The sequence below is a fragment of the Eschrichtius robustus genome, chromosome 3 (genome assembly GCF_028021215.1).
Source record: "Eschrichtius robustus isolate mEscRob2 chromosome 3, mEscRob2.pri, whole genome shotgun sequence".
NCBI classification, from domain to species: Eukaryota; Metazoa; Chordata; class Mammalia; order Artiodactyla; family Eschrichtiidae; genus Eschrichtius; species Eschrichtius robustus.
The window spans coordinates 109243576-109264203 of record NC_090826.1 but is presented as its reverse complement, the minus strand read 5'-3'; the positions used below and the strand labels follow the sequence as shown (position 1 = coordinate 109264203).

The window sequence follows — 20628 nt, the reverse complement described above, 5'->3', positions numbered from 1 at the left end:
CTGGCAGGCAGATTCTCAACCACTGTGCCACCAGGGAAGCCCCAGGGCATCACCTTTTATAAAACCTCACACACTAAAAAGGTCCTGTAAGACTCTTATCTTATAAGGTTCCTGCTGGCCTTATATTTGCATAACTAAAGGGACTTCCTAGGGCCACCTCTAGGAGGGCTTCTAGTTTTAGATGCACCTTACCAAGCATCATGATATTATATTACATTACCTCATAAAATTATGGCCAACTGTCTTAAGAATATTAGATACTGGAGGATTGAAACCCATGGCCTTATTTTAATCAATAAGTTCAACCTATCTCTGTCCCACTTTGGTAACTATTTTCCTGAATAGGAACAACACAGACTGGCTTGTGTTTCATCCTTGTTATTATTCTCAACTTAACCTCATGTGCCTATTGTGGAATGCAAGAGTGAGAAGGCTGAGAAATAATAAAAAGTCTGTTTCATAAATGTCTGTATAAAAGATTTCAAATCTCCTGTGAAGGGAGGTCTACCAGGCTTTTTCATAGTTCAGCTCAGAGATGGTTCTGTGGTTGTAGAGCTGACCTTATAGGGATTCTTCACCAACTTGGCACACCGAAAAATCATCACCATTAGGAACAAAAAAAGAAGAAGAACAAAGGCAATGGCAAAGCCTTTGTCTACATCAACACTGCTGGACAGGCTTGAATCATCCATGAGAACACACACCTCTTTACCCTTGTCCAGCTGTAGCTACTTCCTCAGGAGTGTCTTCAGATTTGTCATATTCCTAGACAAAAAAGGATAAAACAAGTTTACTGGTTTGTATATGTATATATGTATTTTCTTAATAATGCTATGTTGAAACCAGAGGGTTTTCAAAAAAAAAAATTAGCAAGATTTATTTGAGGCACTTGTGAAACTGGTAACGTTAGTATAGGTGACCTTCAAGAAATACACACATGCAAGATCGGAAGAAATACTCCAAGGCAAAACATGAGCAATTATGTGTATCTCAGAAATCAACTGGGGCTTCCTTGCTCTGTTAAATCCAGGTAAAATTGTCTTGAACACCCCAATTCTGTGTGAAGTCCAAATCGTTCTCTAATATTTATTCAAATTCTGAGTACTTACTCTAGGTAATTTCTTGTAGAATCTTAACTTATTAGGTATGAACATAAAGTTGTTTTATTTTTTCTAATCACTATGTTTGTGCTGTCATTCCCATGTCTTAATTAAAAATCAGGTATGTTGCAGAAGTGATCAGGTTCAGTTATTGAAACTTAATCGGACTTCCCTGGTGGTCCAGTGGTTAAGAACCTGAGCTTCCAATGTACGTGGTGTGGGTTCAATCCCTGGTCAGGGAACTAAGATCCTACATGCCATGTGGTGCAGCAAAAAAACCCCAAAAAACAAAAAACAAAAGACAGCTTAATCCACCAAAACAATACTGAAAAGAACAAAGTCAGAGGACTCCCTCTTCTCAATTTCAAAACTCACCATAAAGCTACAGTTATTGAGATAGTGTTGTATTGGTATAAGGATAGACATATAGATCAATGGAATAGAATTGAGAGTACAGAAATAAACTCATATATGTATTGTCAACTGATTTTTGAGAAGGGTGCCAATACCATTCAATGAGGAAAGAAAACAAATGGTGCTTGGACAACTGAATAGCCATATGCAAAAGAATGAAGTTGGACCCTTTCTTCACACCATATATAAATATTAACTCAAAATAGATCAAAGACCCAAATGTAAGAACTAAAACTATAAAACTCAGAAGAAAAGAAAGGAGTAAATTTTCATAACTTTGGATTTGGCAAAGGATTTTTAGATATGACATCAAAATCACAGGCAACAAAAGAAAAAAAATAGATAAATTGGACTTCTTCAAAATTTAAAACTTTTGAGCTTCAAATGACACTATCACGAAAGTGAAAAAACCCACACAATGGAAGAAAATGTTCGCAAATCTTATATCTGATAAGGGATTTGTATCTAGAATATCTAAAGTATTCTTACAACTAAATAATAAGACAACCCAATTAAAAATTGGGCAAAGGATGTGAACAGATATTTCTCTAAGGAAGATATACAAATGGCCGATAAGTACATGAAAAAATGCTCAACATCATTAGTCATGGGGAATTACTAATCAAGAGGCATAAAGTTTCAGTGAAGCAAGATGGATAAACTCTAGAGATCTGCTGTATGACATTGTACGTGTAGTTAATGATAATGTATCATACACTTAAAAATTTGTTAAGAAGGTATATCTCATGTTAAGTGTTCTTACCATAGTAAAACAAAATTTGAAAAAAGAAAGAAAGAAAAGAGGTTGGCTGAAGAAGCCTGTGGCAGTAGAGAAGAAGGCAGTGTTGAGATTGAATTGATCAAGGGGAATTTTTTTTTTCTTGAGGACCAGATATGGACCACAGAGAGGGACCAGCCTGGGAGTCACATAAAAGAGGATCTAGCCCAACAGAGCTTCCTGCTAAGATGACGGTTACCTTAATAGAAAATGGCTGGAGGTAAACTCGGATTCAGCATTGTAAAGACCAGTCAGAGGAGAAACATTGACCTGGAGGGATCTGCAGTTAGATAACCCTAGTGAGGGAATTTCTGGGGAGCTCATGAAAAGCACATCATGAGAGAAAGAGCCCTGAACATTATCCAAGCCTAGAGAGAAAAAATGCCGATAGATTTGTTGTGAAAAATGGTTTAATGGGACTTTTGGTGACACATAGAGAAAGCTAAAATATTGTTTTATAAAAGATTAATTGGGATGGTGAGGAACTAAATTGCTTTGTGAAAGAATATCAAGAATTGCGTTCATAATGGGCAGAGTTGTACCTTGACAGAGAATTGTAAGGAAGTGTTCCTAAACTGAAGATGAGAGAAAAACTAGTCTGGTAGCTGGAAAATGGGGGAAGATTGGTAGATATTTGTACCGTCTTTAAGATATGTATCTCATTTACGTATGTATTACATTCTTTATGTGCCTTATCCTTTCCACAGTGCTCTTTCAGGGCAGGGTCATGTGTATTTTTGCGTTCCACATTTCAGTGGCTTATCACGCTCTACCTCTGTTAATATCCTTTTGGGCCTACTTCCCAAATATGTCTCAGATCAATTCCCTTTTCTTTATCCCTATGGCCACCCCTGTGCTCTAGGCCACCAAATGCCAGACACCTGCAAATACTCTCTGATCTCCTGAAAACACTCTTATTCTCCTCCAAACCACAAAGCAATCTTTAACAAATGTAAATCAATCAGTCTTCTGATTAAAATCCTTCATCAGTTTCCCACTGTCTTCAAACTTCTTGATGGGGTTTCAAGGCTGTCCACGATTTGGTCTCATCTTGTTTCTTGCCACTCTCTTCTTTGTACTTTTTTACCCAGCAGTGCTGGGCTTCTCACAGTTCCATGAGTTTTGCATGATCCTCCTTTGCCTCCATGCCTTTTCTATTAACATTATCTTTGCATTACTCCCATCCTTCTATATTCAACTTTTAGGCCTTAGCTTAAATGTTAATTTCCTAGGGAGATATTCTAGTAACATTCACTATAGTTTATTATCGTTAGTTTCTGTCTAGTCTCATAAAATAGTAATCCTACATGAGACTAAAGACCCTATATAATTTGCTTTTTTTATTTAAAGTCTGGCATACATTAGATGTTCAATAAGTATCTGTTCAATGAATGACAGTAGCACTACACTTTGCAAAAGTGAGCATGTAAAGATGCTCATTGAATGCATGAATGACTTTGAGAATGTGGCATTGAATTAAGAAAGGAGAAGACTGTTGCTGATGTAAAAGGATAGTGTTAGCTGAGTGGTAAAGAAGGAATCCAGACTTCAGTGGATTAAGCAGGAAAGGGCAGTGAGGAAATGAAGACACCAAGATTTTAAATAGTTTATGAGGAGTTCAACTAGGAAAGAAAGAATAGCAGCTAAAAGCCTATTGCAGAATCAAACGAGGGATTCATTTTCAAAGGCAGAATGGAAAGGTATCAGGTAGGATGTGTTTGGTTGCAAGACACAGAAAAGTCCACTTAAGTGAGATTAAATAATACATGAAATTTATTGACTTATAAGACTGAAGTCCAGAGTAAGGATAACTTTAGGTATGGTTGGATCCAGAGATTCAAGGCGTTATCAGGGTTCTGCCTTTATATGTCTACCTTTCTTCTATGTTGATTTTATACCGAGGCTGGCTTTCCTGTTGTGACAAGTATGGCTCCAGAAAATCCAGACCTCACATATTCCCCTTTCATATTATCTCCTCTTCATCAATTCCAGAGGAAGAAAGAACACTTTTATATCAGTCAGGATTCTTGTTTGCAAGCGGTAGAAACAGGGTTTCCTTTACTTAAGCAAAAAAGGGTATTTATTATAAAGAGATCAGGTGACTTCCAGAATCAAGCAGAAGGAGAACTGGTCCTATAAAAAAAGCAGAAACCAAGAGAGGCCAGGCATTGAGAACCACAGCCAAGGTCAGCACAGGAAAAGTCTGGTTAGGGCACTGTTGGCACTGGATACTACCACCACTGGACACTGCTGTTGCTGAGCACTGCTGCTACCGTCATTGGATACTGCTGCCTCTGCCATGCCTGAATTATAAATTGTGTCATCTTTGTGTCATTCAATATTCCAGACCCTGGCTGGAGCATCCGACTGGTCAAGGCTGAGTCATGCCCCAGCACTTTAGCCACCACAGGGTGGAAGAGGGAATATTTGGTATCTCTAGGCACTGTAGTGAAAATGATGTTCTGCCTCTCACAGACTCACATAAAGGAAGATTTCCCTCAAGTAAGAAGAGGTTTTGGATGTTGAGCAGACAAAAAATGACAAACATCTATTTTTCAGTCTTGGCCCCAATCCAACTATATGCTGTTTATAAGAGACTCACCTAAAATTTAAAGGCATAAAAACATTGAAAGTAAAATGTATACTAAGTAAATACTCACCAAAAGAAAACTGAGGTGCTATATTAATGTCAGACAAAATAGACCTTAAGACCAGAAGCATTATTAGGGATACAGAGGAATAACATTATGATGAAGGGCAAAATTCAGTAGGAAGATATAACAGTTCTAAATTGTATGCACCTAATAAAAGAGTCTCAAGAGAAATAAGAAAACAATAGGACTATAGGGAGAAATTGATAAAAATTGTAGTGGATAATAAACACATTCTTCTCAATGATTGATAGGTCAACTAGACAGAAATCAGTGAAGATATAGAATATTTGATTAATACAATTAACAAGCTTGATTTATAGAACCATGCATTCAACACTGAGCAAACTCATACTTTTCCATATATTGGTTAATCACATTTGAGTTGGCTTTGGGGGGTTTTTTGGTAATGTGAAACTAAAAACATCCTAATTCCATGTATTAAATCCCTTTCTGCTTAGAATAGCTAGAATGGTTTCTGTTCTCTGCAAGTAAGCCTTGATGGATATAGATACCAAGCTGAGTTTATCCCAGAAGTAGAAGTGTAGCATGTATATATATATATAAACCATATGAATACCTCAGTTGTTGCAGAAAAAGCATTTGATAAATTTCAATACTAATATAAAATGCCCATATTAATATTCTTAGCAAAATAGGGGTAGAAGGGAACACCTTTAACCCAATAAAGTTACCAACAACAACAAAAAATGTATAGCAAACATCCTACTTAATGGTCAAAAGTTGAAAGATTTTCCTTTTAAAATCAGGAACAAGACAAAGATGTTCACTAGCTTCACTTTATTCAACATCATTCTGGAGGTTCTAGCCAGTGCAGTAAAATAAGATAAAGAAAGAAAAAAAAGAAAAAAGAAATAAAGATTTAAAAGGAAAAAACAAAAATGTTCATTATTCACAGATGTCATTTCCTTCAGAATAGTCTACAGAAAATATGAGAAATAAGCAATTTAGCAAGGTGTCTGGATGAGATACACAAGTCAATTGCATTTCTAAATGCCAGTAACAAACAATAAGCAAATGTAATTTAAAAAAGACACCGTTGGGAATTCCCTGGCGGTCCAGTGGTTAGGACTCAGCGCTTTCACTGCCGTGGCCCAGGTTCAATCCCTGGTCGGGGAACTAAGATCTTGCAAGCCATGTGACGTGGTCAAAGAAAAAACACAACAACACATTATTTACAATAGCATAAGAATATATAAGGTATTTAAAAATAAATCTAAGAAAAGTTGAGCAGGACCTGTTTGGAAGAAATTATCAAACTTTACTGAAAGTCATTAAAAACACCTAAGTAAATAGAGAGATATGCCAAAGTTATGGATTCAACATGGTAGAACTGTTAATTCCAACTCTCCCCAAATTAACCTTTAGAGGCAGTGTAACTCCACCAAAATCCCATCAGGGTTTTTTGAGAAAACTGACAAACTGATTTTCTTAATTATGTATGGGAGCTCACAGGCCCAAGAATTAAAAAGACATTCTAAAGAAGAAGAATAGGGTGGGGAGATTTCCCATATCAGTTATTAAGGTTTATTACAGAGCTATAGTATTTTTTTTAAAATAAATTTATTTATTTATTTATTTATGGCTGTGTTGGGTCTTCGTTTCTGTGCGAGGGCTTTCTCTAGTTGTGGCAAGCGGGGGCCAGTCTTCATCGCGGTGCGCGGGCCTCTCACTATCGCGGCCTCTCTTGTTGCGGAGCACAGGCTCCAGACATGCAGGCTCAGCAATTGTGGCTCACGGGTTTAAGTTGCTCCGCGGCATGTGGGATTTTCCCAGACCAGGGCTCGAACCCGTGTCCCCTGCATTGGCAGGCGGATTCTTAACCACTGCACCACCAGGGAAGCCCGCTATAGCATTTTTGACATGGGGTATATGTGCATGTGTAGATAATAGACCATTTGAGCAGACTAGAAAGCCCAGAAACAAATTGCACATTTAGGGAAACTTGAGTTATAACAGAATGGGCATTTTTGACTGCAGAGAAAGAATGGACTATTTAATAAGTGATACTGGAAAATAGGATATCCATTTTAAAAAACACATCTATGGTCAAGAGCAAACTTTAAAATGTTTAGAAGAAAATACAGAATGTTTTTATGACCTCAGGATAGGAAAAGATCTCTTAAACCAGACACAAATGGCACAACATATATATTTTAAAAGATGGTAAGTTTAACTTCAGAGTTAAGAACTCCTGATCACCACAGACACGATAAAGTAAGTAAAAATACAAATCACAAACTCGGAGAAACATATTTCTAAAAAAGGATTAGTATCCAAAGTTAGAAAAATAACTCCTCCAACTGAATAAGTAAAGGACAAATAATAGGAAAATTAGCAAAAGACATGAACTGGCGTTAAAAAAAAGAAACATTAAAGGTACAAAAATATATGAAAAGGTGTTCAAGTTCACTAGTAATCATTGAAATACAGATATTATTTTTTTATCCACTAGATTGGTAGACATTAAGAAGTCTGATAATACAAAGTGTTGGCAAGGATGTAACTCATGCAAGGTTCTTATACACTGCCCATCAGTGGTATCGGAGTACAAATTGATAAAAATCCCCTGTAGAAAACCATTTAGCATTACCTCGTAAAGTTGAATATACATATTCTCCACAACCCAACAATTCCACTCCCGTGTATATACCAGGAGAAATATAAAAGAATGCTACTGTGGCATTGTACGTACAAGCAAAAACCAAACAACTCAAATGACCACAGCCTGGAGAATTATCACAAAAATTATGGTATAGTCACAATCAAATATTATAAAGCAGTGAAAAGAATGAGTGAACGAACTAGAGTTGCATCCAATAATATGGGTGACTCTTAGAAACATATTAGTGAGTGAAAGAAGCAAATTACAGAAGATTGCATACATTATTATATTATTTTTATAAATCTCAAAATAAAACACTATTTACAATAACAATACACTATTTAGGGATGCATACCTATGTGATAAATCTATTTTTGAAAAAGCAAAGGAGGGATTTCTCTGGCAGTCCAGTGGTTGAGACTTGATGCTTTCACTGCTGTGGCCCGGGTGCGCAGCCAAAAAAAAAGAAAAAGCAAAGGAATGATATAGAAAATTCATGATAATGATCACTTCTGGGAGGGAGGCAGGAAGATGATTTAAAGGAAAGAACACACAGGTAGATGCACTGAAATGGTAATGCTATATGTTTTAAACTGGGCCATGGGTTCATAACAGTTCATTTATTACTATGTTTCATAACTAATATGTTACATATCTTCTTTTGAATGTATCAAGGGACTTCCCTGGTGGTCCAGTGGGTAAAACTTCCCGCTCCCAACGGAGGGGTCATGAGTTTGATTCCTGGTCGGGGAACTAGATCCTGCATGCTGCAACTAAGAAGCCCACATGCCACAACTAAGGATCCTGCACGCCACAACGAAGATCCTGTGTGCAGCAACTAAGACCCGGCGCAGCCAAAATAAATAAATAAATATTAAAAAAAAGTATTAGGCTTGATGAAGGCAGGGAAAAGAACAATTTTCCTGCACTGCAAGTATATTACCAGAAATCAAAAATTCTTTGGCATATAGAACTCATTGGCTCCAGAGATCACTATGTGTTCGTGGGGGTGTCCTCTGAAGAGCCGAAGAGGGAACAGCTTAGAGAGAGCTCATTGGAAATTCTTGCTTGTCCGTGCAATTCTTGGTTTTGGAGGGGCAAAGGGCTTTCCTTCCAGATAAGTCAACCCCCAATGAGAACAATTCAATAGCAGTCATGAAATATAAGATGGTAGTGGAGAACATGAATTCTGTAGTCAGTCCCTCTGGATTTGGATCCTGGCTCTAATAAAGCTTGGTGATCCTGAGCAAGTTACTTAACTTTTTAGAGCCTTGGTTTCCTCATCTGTAAAATGGGGATAATAATACAATAATCCTATGACGCAGATGTTGAAATTAAATAAATAAGTGTATGTAGAACACAGCACAGTGCCTGGCACTTAACAACTGCTATATAAGTGTTCGCTATTATTATCCTCCCTGAGTTTACTATGTTCCTCATTTCTTGCACCTTTTCTCTTGCTATGGAGTGTCTGGAAGTCAATGCTGTTTTACTTTTTCATTCAAGTGGAGTTCTAGAGCAAACTCTTCCCATATCACAGTTGTGCTGTATTGATAGTGTGTAACAGCAGCAGAGAGGGGAGGCTAAGAAGTTCCACAGTTCAAAGTGCTGACAACTACTCTGGGTTACATACGGTTCATTTGGTGCTAGAAATGTAATAGATATTCAATGTATGATATGACTTGAAGAAAGGATTCCAGTTTAAGCTTAGCCTGTGTGTGTCCCAGAATTTAAGTGTCAAAACAAGTCTTGGGACTTCCCTGGTGGCGCAATGGATAAGAATCCGCCTGCCAATGCGGGGGATGCGGCTTTGAGCCCTGTTCTGGGAAGATCCCACATGCCGCGGAGCAACTAAGCCTGTGCACCACAACTACTGAGCCTGCGCTTTATAGCCCGCGAGCCACAACTACTGAGCCCACGTGCCACAGCTACTGAAGCCCGTGCACCTAGAGCCCGTGCTCTGTAACAAGAGAAGCCACCACAAGGAGAAGCCCGCGCATGGCAATGAAGAGTAGCCCCCGCTCACCACAAACTAGAGAAAGCCCGGCGCAGCAACGAAGACCCAACATAGCCAAAAATAAGTAAAATTAAATCTTTAAAACAAACAAAAAAAACAAGTCTTTATGATAGTTGGGAATTGGTCTTCCAGACATCTGGTTTATTTCTAACTAGAAATTTCCCTGGTGAAAAATTCATCCTAAGGGAAGAGATAGTCTAGGTTGTGGGTTTAGCTAGAGTCAGAGCAGAGGTAATATTCTGACAATACAGTCTCTATGAGGCAAAGTGTTTTTTGACCCACCTCCCCTGAGTTCACTCAAACCTCAGTCCTAGGGCATGGGAGAGTCAAGAAATTCTCCTTTATCATTGCTCTTGTCACTTTATTTTACCTACGGACTTGTGTGGTTTGGGAACTAGAGATTGCAAACAGATCTGTCTCTATTACTATATGAACTCTATCAACTTTCAATTTGCTTTCAGTGCACCATTTACCATTTAATAAGTAAAGCACAAAAACTAGGTTCTGTGGGCATAAAAAGGTATACAACAAGGCCTGATTTCTGTCTTTAGAAAACCTACAGTCTGGTATGGGAGGTGACATATCCATACAACTATGACACCGGTATTAGAATGATAAATGCCAGAACAGAAGGTAGTGGGCCTCTATGAAATTGTCTGCCCCACACTTCCCCTCCTGTCCATCCATATGGCTATTGTGAGAGCTGCCGTGTTCTGACATGGCTCCACCATGCTGGCTGCCACAGTTCAACAGTCTGGGGTAGACATCCAAGCTGGGCCAAAGCTCTTCTCTTGAATTTTTGTAACTGGAATGGGAAATGCATCCTGGCACTTACTAGGTATTCAATATGTACTTGCTGTTAACTGAGTTGTAGTGAGAAAAGCAATTTCATTGCAGTTTTAATACCATGCCTGTGTCTTTATCCATTTGTATATACCTCAGATGTCACTTTCTAGATATATTTCTTTAATATCTCATTACATTTGCAGGCAAGTACCTTCTCTTTATTCATCATTACAGTCCCTCAAAAAGGTCATATTATTTTACCCTGGTACTTACATATCTCACTAGACCCTTTACAGTCTGGCTAGTTCATTAATTTTCCAACTTCTCTCCGTTATTGCGTTTCAAGAGACTTGTGTTTCTATCATTTATTCTCCTTACTACAGATTTCTAGCTATGATTTTATATACTATGTAAACCATCTCCATTATAAACAAAAATATATACCTCCTGAATGAAAATAAATAATTCCAAAGCAATCGTTGATAAAAGTGTGAAAGGAACCCAAAGGGAAGAATCAGGAAGGTTTCACTGAAGAGGCAAATACCTGAATTGAATTGAGCCCTGAGAATGAGTAGGAGTTTACCAAGCTGATAAAAGTGGGAAAGGGGAGAAGCAGGAGAGAAGATATTTCAAGTACAAACATGAAAGTTTAAGGGAGGACAGCATAGTATGTTTGAGAAACAGTAAGTGTTCGGTAAGTATTTGAGATGTATTCTCCCACCGAATGGGCAGAAGCAGCATCCTAGGGGCCTTATATGTCACTTTAAAGACTCTGGACTCAACTTTGCAATCAGTGGGGAGCCATTAAAAGCTTTTAAGCATGGAAATTATACCATTAGATGGTGGTTTTAGAAATATTAGACTGGCAGGAATGTGGAGGGTGCATGAGACAACAATTAACCTGAAATTCTTCCATTAATATGAGCTTCTAGAGGGCAAAAATCTAAAAGTTTTTGGTTCTTTTTTTTGTGACTTCTCGCAACATAGATTAATACAGTGCCCACACCTAGTAGGAAATGTTTGTTGATGTAGAGACTCCAGTGTCAGAAGGAACACTCTGCTTCTGTTGGGTGATGAGAATGGACAGGATGACCCTTGTCTGATTAACAAACTCAGCTGGGGTAGGATTAGTCATAGAAGTCTTTCTACAAGTGATGGTCAAGCTCAATCTGGAGTAAGGAAAGTACACTCCAGATGAAGGAACAGTGATAGAGACAAGGAAGCATGGGAACTTGTGGGGAAATACTGCTTAATTCAGTATGTTGGAGCTGACAATACATGAAAATGAAAGGTATAAAATCATAGAATCTCAGAGTTGGAAGGAACCTTTAAAAGTAATCTTGTCGCATCAGCCTTCTAATCATTCCTGCAAAGCCCCTGGGGGTAGGGTGAATTTAAAGGTACTGGTGTGGCTTATGCTCAGGAGGCAAAAACATGGGACTGAAGTTTAGGCATAAAGAAGAGCGAGATCTTTAGAGCTGATAGTCACCCAAGGACAGGATAGTTGAATCACAGGAGTAGATGAGATGGTCAAAGTAGAATTAGAAACAAGGGAATGTCTGCATTTATGGTGGAGGAAGGAGGTCAAGGAACCACAGATGGAATAGTTACAAGTAGGAAAACTAGAAGAGATGAGAGAATTTCAGGTAGGGGGCGGTTTGCAAACAGCCTTGTATGCTACAGAGGGACAGACAACCTTCAATGTCTGGAAATTTGAAAACATCAAGTTATCTTTGATTCTTCTTCTCCTCCAATTAAATCTGAATTCCTGAACTTTGAATCAAAGTTCTCTAGTTTACTTATTCAAACTTCTCACTCATAGCTGCCAAATTTCAACAAACTAATTTTGCCCCTGTTAGGCTATCTTTCCTCTCTCTCCCTTAAAAAGTAAAACACGGGCTTCCCTGGTGGCGCAGTGGTTGAGAATCTGCCTGCTAATTCAGGGGACACGGGTTCGAGCCCTGGTCTGGGAAGATCCCACATGCCGCGGAGCAACTAGGCCCGTGAGCCACAACTACTGAGCCTGCGCGTCTGGAGCCTGTGCTCCGCAACAAGAGAGGCTGCGATAGTGAAAAGGCCCGCGCACCGCGATGAAGAGTGGCCCCCGCTTGCTGCAACTAGAGGAAGCCCTCGCACAGAAACGAAGACCCAACACAGCCAAAAATAAATATAAAAATAAATAAGTAAATAAAAGAGCCTTCCCTAAATTAAAAAAAAAAAAAGAAAAGCAGCTTCATTATTAAAAAAAAAAAGTAAAACCCATTCTTATTGAAAAGAGAAAAGAAAAAGGATGATGTTCTTTTGGTTTCAAGTATGACGTATGTTCTTGGCTCTTATTTTCAAATGTAAGGATCTGATCCAGGTTTTATAGGGTCTGAAGTTTATACAAGTTGGAGGTCTCTCTTTAAGAAAAAGAAAACAAGATTTTTAATACAAAATTAGGTTTAAAGTTTTTAGAATGGGAAAAGATCACAATAAATTATTGGAGACTTGGATATTCAGTTTCCATTCTTCTGAAAACCCTTAGATAAAATAGCTTTTCTTGACAGATACAAATGACAGATAAAGTGGTAAATTCAAGATCTGTTTTCCAAAGAGAAGAACTGCCTTAGAATTTTTGAAAGTAGCACTTAAGTTCCTGTTTTGTTTGGGTTGAATAGCAGCACTGCTCGGGACTAGCATAGGGAAAAAGAGGTAGGGCCTGAATCTATTGGTTTATGTAAAATTTGGTCTTGCTAAAGTAAGAAACAGAATAACCGTACTTACTTACAAATCTATAGCAATGTCAGTCCCTCTTTCACTTAACACTTTCCAGAAAGATCAATCACCTTCTCCTTTCCTTGTGTTCTCTTCCCAAGTCATTTAATTTTTCCCATCTGTAGTGCCCTATATTTCTTAAAAAAACCCCAAAAAACAAAAAACCCAAAACTTAAAAAGACCCAGATTCTTTCGTGGCCATAAGTTTAGTCTGAAGGGAGAGGTGATGGTGAAGAAATACAATAATGAAGCTTTCTTAACGATAATCCCTAAAATCAAAGACTTCCTCTAGCTAATAGGACTAACAGAAGTTCCCCCTAATTTGCCTCAAACACGACTGTGCCCAAGACATCCCTTCTCAAATGAAGATTTCACTTTTCAAAAAATCTCTAAGGAAGAAAAGCTCTTTACTTCCCTCAGTCATTTCCCTAGTATTCCCCAAGCTTGTGGAAAGGTGTTATTCAATTCAGAAGAATTGTTGGAATTATTCCCATAAAAACTTTACCAGGAAGGCAATACAGGTAGTTATTTACCTTTTGAGAGAGTGATATCCAAAGCTGGCTGTTGATAGGGCAGTCTCCTCCTACTCAAGCACTGTCTCTTGGCAGCCTCTCCTCTTTTCATCAACCCCTTCTTACAAAAGGAGAGTGGTTGGTGGCTCTCTCCCTTCCCCACTCCCACACTGAACTCAGAAGCGTCATGAATAGTTCAACTAAAACAGGATCAAGTTTCAGACACTCCCATATTGAGTGAGAAAATGATCCCACTAGATTAAATTGGAGCCTAGATCAGTAGAAGTATATTTCCACAACTCTGCTAGGGCTGGGGCAGCCAAGGTTAATGGCTCAAGTAATACCTTTTAAGTAGAATCACATGGGTGGTAGAAGTTGGGTCAGTAGCCAGCTTCTTTGGTCTCTGCGATGATTCTCTGCACTAGTAGCATAACCTGAGAAATTGTTAGAAATGTGAATTCTTGAACCCCCATTCCAGCTTTAATGAATCAGGAACTTTGGAGGTGTCAGCACCTGTGTTTTAACCAGCCCTTCTAGGTGACTGCAATGTATGCTCAAGTTTGAGAATTACTTGCCAACAAGAACAGTGAAGCTCTAAAATCTCCCCTTTTCCTCAAAAAGAATTTACTTAGGACATTTGGATCAGAAAAGTCAAAACTATTTCACTTAGCATTAGTTATTATACATGTACATATACTTCAAATGCAAAATTTACTACTATTTCCTCTAAGGTTTTATTTGGTTCATTTAAAAAAACTTCCATAGGATGTGTGTGCATGTGTGTGTGCATTTGTGTGTGTGTGTGTGTGTGTGTGTGTATGCTTATAAGTATACAGAATATTTCTGGAGGGATGCACTCCAGGGCTTCAAGGTGAGAATTGGGTGGCTTATATTGTACCATGGGCATATCATGTAGTCAAAATTAATTTGTTTCAATTAGACAAAATTTTAAACTATCATCACACCTTAAAAAAGTAACTCTCCTGAAAGATGTGCTATATTTATTAAATATTTACTGAATGCCTACTGTGTGTCAATCACTGTGCTGGATCCTCAGGACAGAATGGAGAATGAGGTATAGTCCCAGCCCCCAAACTTTTATTTTCCCAGGTAACACTAATTATAGCGATTAAAAAATATTTTCAGTTTCCAAATTTCTCTTGCCCTTGACCATACCATTTCAAATTGTGTGAAGGAACTGAGGGAAGGCAAGGGTATTATCCCTTTCTTTCCAGGAAAAACTAAAGCCTGAAACAAAACCACTCACTATAATAGGTACCATCTATTTAGTGATGGACCTTAAAACAAAATTGTTATATCTTTCTGTTTTGCATAATTATAAATGTAATGTAAAGTCATAGTACATTCAAACATTACAGAGATACACACCAAAAGATAGAAATCTCCTACTAATCCCACTCTCTAGAGATATACTGTTAACAGTTTGGTGGATTTCTCCAGCTTCAATTTCTATATTTACCATAATTTATTATTATTTACAAAATAATACTTATTTTATGCTTTTTCATTTAACAGTATATCTTGGACATCTTTCCATTTTAATACATATAAATCCATTTCATTCTTTTTAATGGCTGCTGAGCACGCAGGTATTCCATTACATAGATATCCCATGGTCCATTTTCTCTATAAATAGGCATTTGGGCTGTCTCAAATTTCTTCTTTTTTTAATTAATTAATTTATTTGTTTCTGGCTGCATTGGGTCTTCGTTGCTGCGCACAGACTTTCTCTAGTTGTGGTGAGCGGGGGCTACTCTTCGTTGCAGTGCGTGGGCTTCTCATTGCGGTGGCTTCTCTTGTTGCGGAGCACGGGCTCTAGGCGCGCGGGCTTCAGTACTTGTGGAACGCAGGCTTCAGCACTTGTGGCTCACAGGCTCTAGAGCGCAGGCTCAGTAATTGTGGTGCGCAGGCTTAGTTGCTCCGTGGCATCTTGCTTTGTGGGATCTTCCCGGACCAGCATTGGCAGGCGGATTCTTAACTGCTGCGCCGCCAGGGAAGTCCCTCGAATTTCTTATTATTATACCAACATTGCAATGGATATCCTGTACATATATCTCTGGGTACTTGTGGAAATATTTTGTGGGCTACATTCCTCAAAATATTAGAAATATAAATGCTGGGTTACAGGATATGAACATCCAGAATTGTAATAGGTATTGCCAAATTACACACCAAAACGGTTATAGCAATTTATGCTTCATTCTTGTTTTTTTAAGGGTCACCAATATAGATTACTTTCAATCTCTGAATACTTGTCCATCTAATAGGCAAAAAATAATATCTTATTTTCTTAAAAACTTACATTTCCCTAAATACTATGGTATTTGAAGTTCTATTGTTTGAACATCTTTTGTAGATTTCCTGTAACCTATCCTTTCCCTTCTTTTAACTGGGCTATTCATCTTTCACTTACTGATTTGAAGAATATATGTATTCTTATATATTCATATATATATATATATATATACACATATACATATATATTAAAATATATTTTTACTTATAACTTTTTTTGATTTGTGCTTTTCCTCATTCCTATCCTCTACCACTCCCAATCCCTCATTTTTGAATCTGCTCTTTATCAACATGAGCTTCCAGAATTCAACCTCTTTTCTCAGCCCAATAACCTCTTTCTGGCTTCTCTTGTTTCCCTGAGCAGCACGTATATTTTATTGCATTTTTTAATTGTACTTTTCATTTGCCCCTTTCCACAAGCTCAGTCTATAGACATATTTTTATATGTCTACCCCTACCCTATGCCTCACCCCAAACTAACGTTTGATTATATTCTCTTAATTGCCATATTTCTTGAGAAAATGGAGTATGCTAACAACCTGCCTGTATTTACTCACTTTCTATTCACGTCTCACTCATCTGAACCATGGGTTTCACTCCTTCTACTTCCCTTAGGTTTGTTCATCTTCATCTCTGAACATATGATGCTGTTGCTCAAACTCTTTTATCTTGAAATTCCTTTGGCTTCCATTGCCCTGTTCTTTCCAGGTTGCCTCTTCCTTCTTCCATAACCTGAAACAGGCATTTCTTTTTTTTTTTAATTGAAGTACAGTTGATTTACAATGTTGTATTAGTTTCTGATGTACAGCAAAGTGATTCTGCTATACATACATATATATATATATTCTTTCTCATATTCTTTTCCATTATGGTTTATTACAGGATATTGAATAGAGTTCCCTGTGCTATACAGTGGGACCTTGTTGTTTATCTATTTTATATATAATAGTTTGTATCTGCTACTCTCAAACTCCTAATTTCTCTCTCCTCCCTTTCCCATTTGGTAACCATAAGTTTGTTTTCTATGTCTGTGAGTCTGTTGCTGTTTTGTAAATAAGTTCATTTGTATCATATCTTAGATTCCACATATATGTGTTATCATATGATATTTGTCTTTCTCTTTCTGAATTACCTCAGTATGATAACCGCTAGGTTCATTCGTGTTGCTGCAAATGGTATTATTTCATTCTTTTTTTTATGACTGAGTAGTATTCCATTGTATGTATATACCACATGTTCTTTGTTCATTCATCTGTTGATGGACATTTAGGTTGCTTCCATGTCTTGGCTACTGTAAATAGTGCCGCTATGAACATTGGGATGCATGTATCTTCTCGAATTATAGCTTTGTCTGGTTATATACCCAGGAGTGGGATTACTGGATAATATGGCAACTCTTAGCTTTTTAAGTAACCCCCATACTGTTTTCCATAGTGGCTGTACCAATTTACATTCCCACCAACAATGTAGGAGGGTTTCCTTTTCTCCACACCCTCTCCAGCATTTATTATTTGTAGACTTTTTAATGATGGCCATTCTGACTGGCGTGAGGTGATACCTCATTGTAGGTTTGATTTGCATTTCTCTAATAATTAGCGAAGTTGAGGATATTTTCATGTGTCTATTGGCCATCTGCATGTCTTCTTTGGAGAAATGTGAATTTAGGTCTTCTGCCCATTTTTGACTGGGTTCTTTTTTGTTATTGAGTTGTATGAGTTGTTTGTATATTTTGGAAATTAACCCTTGTTGGTCGCATTGTTTGCAAATATTTTCTACCATTCCGTAGGTTGTTGTTTCATTTTGTTTATGGTTTCCTTTTCTGTGCAAAAGCTTATACGTTTGATTAGGTCCCATTTGTTTATTTTTGCTTGTATTTCTATTGCCTTGGGAGACTGACATAAGAAAATGTTGCTACAATTTACATCAGAGAATGTTTTGCTTATGTTCTCTTCTCGGAGTTTTATGGTGTCATGTCTTATTTAATATATTTAAGTCTTTAAGCCATTTTAAGTTTATTTTTGTGTAGGGTGTGAAGGAGTGTTCTAATGTCATTGATTTACTTGTGACTGTAACAGGCATTTCTTGAGGTGTTCTTTGTGTCCTTTTTCTTACCTGTTTTAGTTTTTGTGCTATCATTCCTGCAACCACAAGCCTCTTGTTGCTGATGCACAAATTTAGGTCTAGGTCCTGTCCTCTCTTTTGCGCAGATGTCCTGTAATTCCGTATGCTTAATAAGCATTTTTACCTGGTTTTCCTACCAACCAATCCAACAACTGAACTTCAACTGAACAAATCTGAACTTCCAGTTAGCATCTGTCTCTGTCATTGATATCATCCAAAAGACTTCTTTGACATCACAGCTTCCTTTCATTCCATATACAATTACATGGTAGGCCTTGTTGATTATTCTGTCACAACAGTATTTGGGGCAATCATTTTCTTTTCAGTTCCATTGACCTATGTCAAGTCCTTGTAATTTCTCCCCTGGATTTCTGCAGAAGTAGAATCCACCCAAGTGGATTTCCTGCTTCTAGTCTCTCCCCTCCCCGAAATAACCTGGATCAGTGTTCCTTAAAATCTTAACTTCGAGAAGTAGTATTTCCAGATAAAAGATGAATATTTTTAATTATAAATATGTCACATGCAATATTTAGAACACACTGATACTAAAAAATTATTTGTTGTTTATCTGAAATTCAAATTGACTGGCCAGCTTATATTTTTATTAGCTAAATCTGGCAACTCTATCCGGAGAGACTAAGTAAAACTGATGTATCTGCAGACCACCATTTTAAGTAATTTAAAAAACTGGCTTACCATGAACTTACCAAAAAACTTGTGATAGTTAAAAATTTAATAGTAGTAATGGTGGCCTCCCATCAAGCCTCTTAGATAGCCTCAGCCACCAGAGGGCAGTCAGCAGAAACAAGAAAAACTACAATCCGGCAGCCTGTGGACCAAAAACCACAGTTACAGAAAGATAGACAAGATGAAAAGGCAGAGGGCTATGTACCAGATGAAGGAACAAGAAAAAACCCCAGAAAAACAACTAAATGAAGTGGAGATAGGCAACCTTCCAGAAAAAGAATTCAGAATAATGATAGTGAAGATGATCCAGGACCTCAGAATAAGAATGGAGGCAAAGATTGAGAAGATGCAAGAAATGATTAACAAAGACCTAGAAGAATTAAAGAACAAACAAACAGAGATGAACAATACAATAACTGAAATGAAAACTACACTAGAAGGAATCAATAGCAGAATAACTGAGGCAGAAGAACGGATAAGTGACCTGGAAGACAGAATGGTGGAATTCACTGCTGCGGAACAGACTAAAGAAAAAAGAATGAAAAGAAATGAAGACAGGCTAAGAGACCTCTGGGACAACATTAAACGCAACAACATTCGCCTTATAGGGGTCCCAGAAGGTGAAGAGAGAGAGAAAGGACCAGAGAAAATATTTGAAGAGATTATAGTCGAAAACTTCCCTAACATGGGAAAGGAAATAGTCACCCAAGTCCAGGAAGCGCAGAGAGCCCCATACAGGATAAACCCAAGGAGAAACACTCCGAGACACATAGTAATCAAAGTGGCAAAAATTAAAGACAAAGAAAAATTATTGAAAGCAGCAAGGGAAAAACGACAAATAACATACAAGGGAACTCCCATAAGGTTAACAGCTGATTTCTCAGCAGAAACTCTACAAGCCAGAAGGGAGTGGCATGATATACTTAAAGTGATGAAAGGGAAGAACCTACAACCAAGATTACTCTACCCGGCAAGGATCTCATTCAGATTCGATGGAGAAATCAAAAGCTTTACAGACAAGCAAAAGCTAAGAGAATTCAGCACCACCAAACCAGCTCTACAACAAATGCTAAAGGAACTTCTCTAAGTGGGAAACACAAGAGAAGAAAAGGACCTACAAAAACAAACCCAAAACAATTAAGAAAATGGTCATAGGAACATACATATCGATAATTACCTTAAACGTGAATGGATTAAATGCCCCAACCAAAAGACATAGACTGGCTGAATGGAAACAAAAACAAGACCCATATATATGCTGTCTACAAGAGACCCACTTTAGACCTAGGGACACATACAGACTGAAAGTGAGGGGATGGAAAAAGATATTCCATGCAAATGGAAATCAAAAGAAAGCTGGAGTAGCTATACTCATATCAGATAAAATAGACTTTAAAATAAAGAATGTTACAAGAGACAAGGAAGGACACTACATAATGATCCAGGGATCAATCCAAGAAGAAGATATAACAATTATAAATATATATGCACCCAACATAGGAGCACCTCAATACATAAGGCAACTGCTAACAGCCATAAAAGAGGAAATTGACAGTAACACAATCATAGTGGGGGACTTTAACACCTCACTTACACCAATGGACAGATCATCCAAAATGAAAATAAATAAGGAAACAGAAGCTTTAAATGACACTATAGACCAGATAGATTTAATTGATATTTATAGGACATTCCATCCAAAAACAGCAGATTACACGTTCTTCTCAAGTGCTCACGGAACATTCTCCAGGATAGATCACATCTTGGGTCACAAATCAAGCCTCAGTAAATTTAAGAAAATTGAAATCATATCAAGCATCTTTTCTGACCACAATGCTATGAGATTAGAAATGAATTACAGGG

The 20628-nt window shown here is 37.7% G+C and overlaps 1 protein-coding gene across 1 annotated transcript; it reads right to left on the bottom strand.

The window, feature by feature from the left end:
* Nucleotides 1-524: 524 nt before the first annotated feature.
* Nucleotides 525-692, bottom strand: CTXND2 (cortexin domain containing 2). The gene has a single exon (XM_068538190.1). The coding sequence runs from the start codon at nucleotides 690-692 to the stop codon at nucleotides 525-527; it is 168 nt and encodes a 55-aa protein (XP_068394291.1).
* Between the last annotated feature and the right edge of the window lie 19936 nt (nucleotides 693-20628).